Raw genomic sequence first — 1,114 nt, forward strand, 5'->3', positions numbered from 1 at the left:
TTAATGATAGTTTGAATTGTTCCTCTTGGTTCTATGGCAGTTTTCTGTAGGATTTTCTATTCACATCTACACATAAGTTCACTTCAAGGTGATTTAATACTTTTGGTTTAGAATTTTACTGCAGAGGGAAAATCCTCTCCATCTGTAGCATCAATTTAAAAAAATAAATGAAACCACTGCAGAAACAAAATAGTTCTATTGCATTTGGAGGAAGTAAAAAAAATATATGCAGTTAAATCTCATGATTAATGTGTTTGGGTGGTGACGAGACCAGACTGCCACCGTCTCCTCCGTCCCTGCTGCTGTCACTCACCCACAGTCTTTGTACAGTCTTTGTTAGTCCAGAAAAGAACAGGTTCTGCCCCAGGAACCACAGGTTGGTCTACTCTAATTCTGCTGAAGGCTCCGCTTCAGCTTTCAGACCAAGGCTCTGATGGGGAAGGAGAAGGCGGCCCCCAGTGCCAAACCCAGGGACAGGAAGAAGGCCATGATGGCTCCTGCCGTCTCCGCCTCGTGCGGCGACACTTTCCTGTTCAGAATAAAAAGAAGTAATTTAACGACTGAAGCTCTTTGGACTGAAATCTCTGTGTTTTTTTGGTCTGATTAACTCTCCGAAATAAAACAGTTGCAGCTTTCAAGTTTTCTCTGACAACACGAAATTCAAAGAGTTGATTTCTAACTTTGGTTTATGAGTGTGTGTGTGTGTTTGTTTACTTTGGTCCGAAGCACATGCAGAGACTGGCCAGGTATCCGTTGGAGAAAGAGAAGAGAGTCATGAAGATGATGTACCAGGCGTCGTGGCCAAACAGCACTGGGAGATAGTGACGAGGCTCAACGTTGCACAACATGAAGAGAGGGATGAAGACGACTCGGAGGACCACCAGGACGGGCAGCCACAGACTGTCTTTACCTGGCTGCAGACCAAAGAAGAAGAGAAAACATCAGGGTTTATCCTGGAGTGAGGCTTCTGCTAACAGAGAAACCGAGCCACGAAAGGACCGGAAACAATTTTTGTCCTCTGAGTAGAGATGTTAAAAAATATTGATACACTGGAATATTGTGATATTTCCTTTCCTGATTCTGTATGAATCTCCTCCATCAGTTATTGATTTTT

At 43.4% G+C, this 1,114-nt stretch overlaps 1 protein-coding gene across 1 annotated transcript; it reads right to left on the reverse strand.

Annotated features, from left to right (window-relative positions):
- Positions 1-6: 6 nt before the first annotated feature.
- On the reverse strand, positions 7-1,046 carry LOC103399197 (equilibrative nucleoside transporter 1-like). Its single transcript, XM_008337922.3, has 2 exons — positions 715-1,046; positions 7-529 (listed from the first exon to the last, which is right to left on the reverse strand). The coding sequence occupies exons 1-2, from the start codon at positions 846-848 to the stop codon at positions 418-420; spliced, it is 246 nt and encodes an 81-aa protein (XP_008336144.1). The 5' UTR covers positions 849-1,046; the 3' UTR covers positions 7-417.
- Between the last annotated feature and the right edge of the window lie 68 nt (positions 1,047-1,114).

This window comes from Cynoglossus semilaevis, unplaced genomic scaffold (genome assembly GCF_000523025.1).
Source record: "Cynoglossus semilaevis isolate Cse_v1.0 unplaced genomic scaffold, Cse_v1.0 C19147314, whole genome shotgun sequence".
In the NCBI taxonomy this organism is placed as follows: domain Eukaryota; kingdom Metazoa; phylum Chordata; class Actinopteri; order Pleuronectiformes; family Cynoglossidae; genus Cynoglossus; species Cynoglossus semilaevis.